This window comes from Sinocyclocheilus anshuiensis, unplaced genomic scaffold (genome assembly GCF_001515605.1).
Source record: "Sinocyclocheilus anshuiensis isolate Anshui unplaced genomic scaffold, SAMN03320099.WGS_v1.1 C32002525, whole genome shotgun sequence".
Lineage (NCBI taxonomy): Eukaryota > Metazoa > Chordata > Actinopteri > Cypriniformes > Cyprinidae > Sinocyclocheilus > Sinocyclocheilus anshuiensis.
Window position 1 is genome coordinate 1 of NW_015608870.1, and position 628 is coordinate 628.

Consider the following 628-nt stretch of genomic DNA (forward strand, 5'->3'; position numbering starts at 1 on the left):
TGAAGCCGGTGGCCAGAGCACCTGCTGAGATCACGGGGATGTTCCAGTGCGATGCCACTCTGACCACCGACGCGGCCGTGTACTCGCACACCGGACCGAGGACCAGGTCGGGACGCTCGTATCTCTGCTTGTCCACGAGCGCGTACAAAGCGTCCATCCCGCACGCGGAGTTCTCATACTGCAAATTGAATTTCAATCCTGCAAACGGCTCTGCTCTGCTGAGGGTTTTTATCGCGTACTCAATAGCCGGAGAAACTCTCTGGTAAGAGAACAGGTATGTGTTGTTGCGAGGCAGCATGACCATCACGTCGATGTTGTCAGTCAGTGCACTTGTCCTACCAGACATCATGAGTACTACCCAAATGGACAGACATAGTGACATGAAACATGGCATCTTTAACACCAATGAACGAAGTAACTGATGATTTTTTTCTTTTTGCAAAGCTTTTGAAAGTTTTCCCCCCCAAGAATATTGTTGTATAAATTAAGACGTATCCTTCATTGAACTTAGTATGGCAAAATCCCACTCTTTCTGTTTATAAGTGAGATGTGTCGTGTGTGTGTCTGTCCTGTGAGTCTCTCCAGAGCCCCTCTCTCTTCCCCTGTTTGGAGTCTTCTTTGGGTCTCT

At 48.6% G+C, this 628-nt stretch overlaps 1 protein-coding gene across 1 annotated transcript; it reads right to left on the reverse strand.

Moving 5' to 3' along the window:
• Window positions 1–6: 6 nt before the first annotated feature.
• On the reverse strand, window positions 7–587 carry LOC107682284 (atrial natriuretic peptide receptor 3-like; the record flags this gene model as incomplete). Its single annotated transcript, XM_016478572.1, has 1 exon — window positions 7–587. A coding segment is annotated over exon 1 (388 nt), but the record flags the coding sequence as incomplete, so codon positions are not given.
• Between the last annotated feature and the right edge of the window lie 41 nt (window positions 588–628).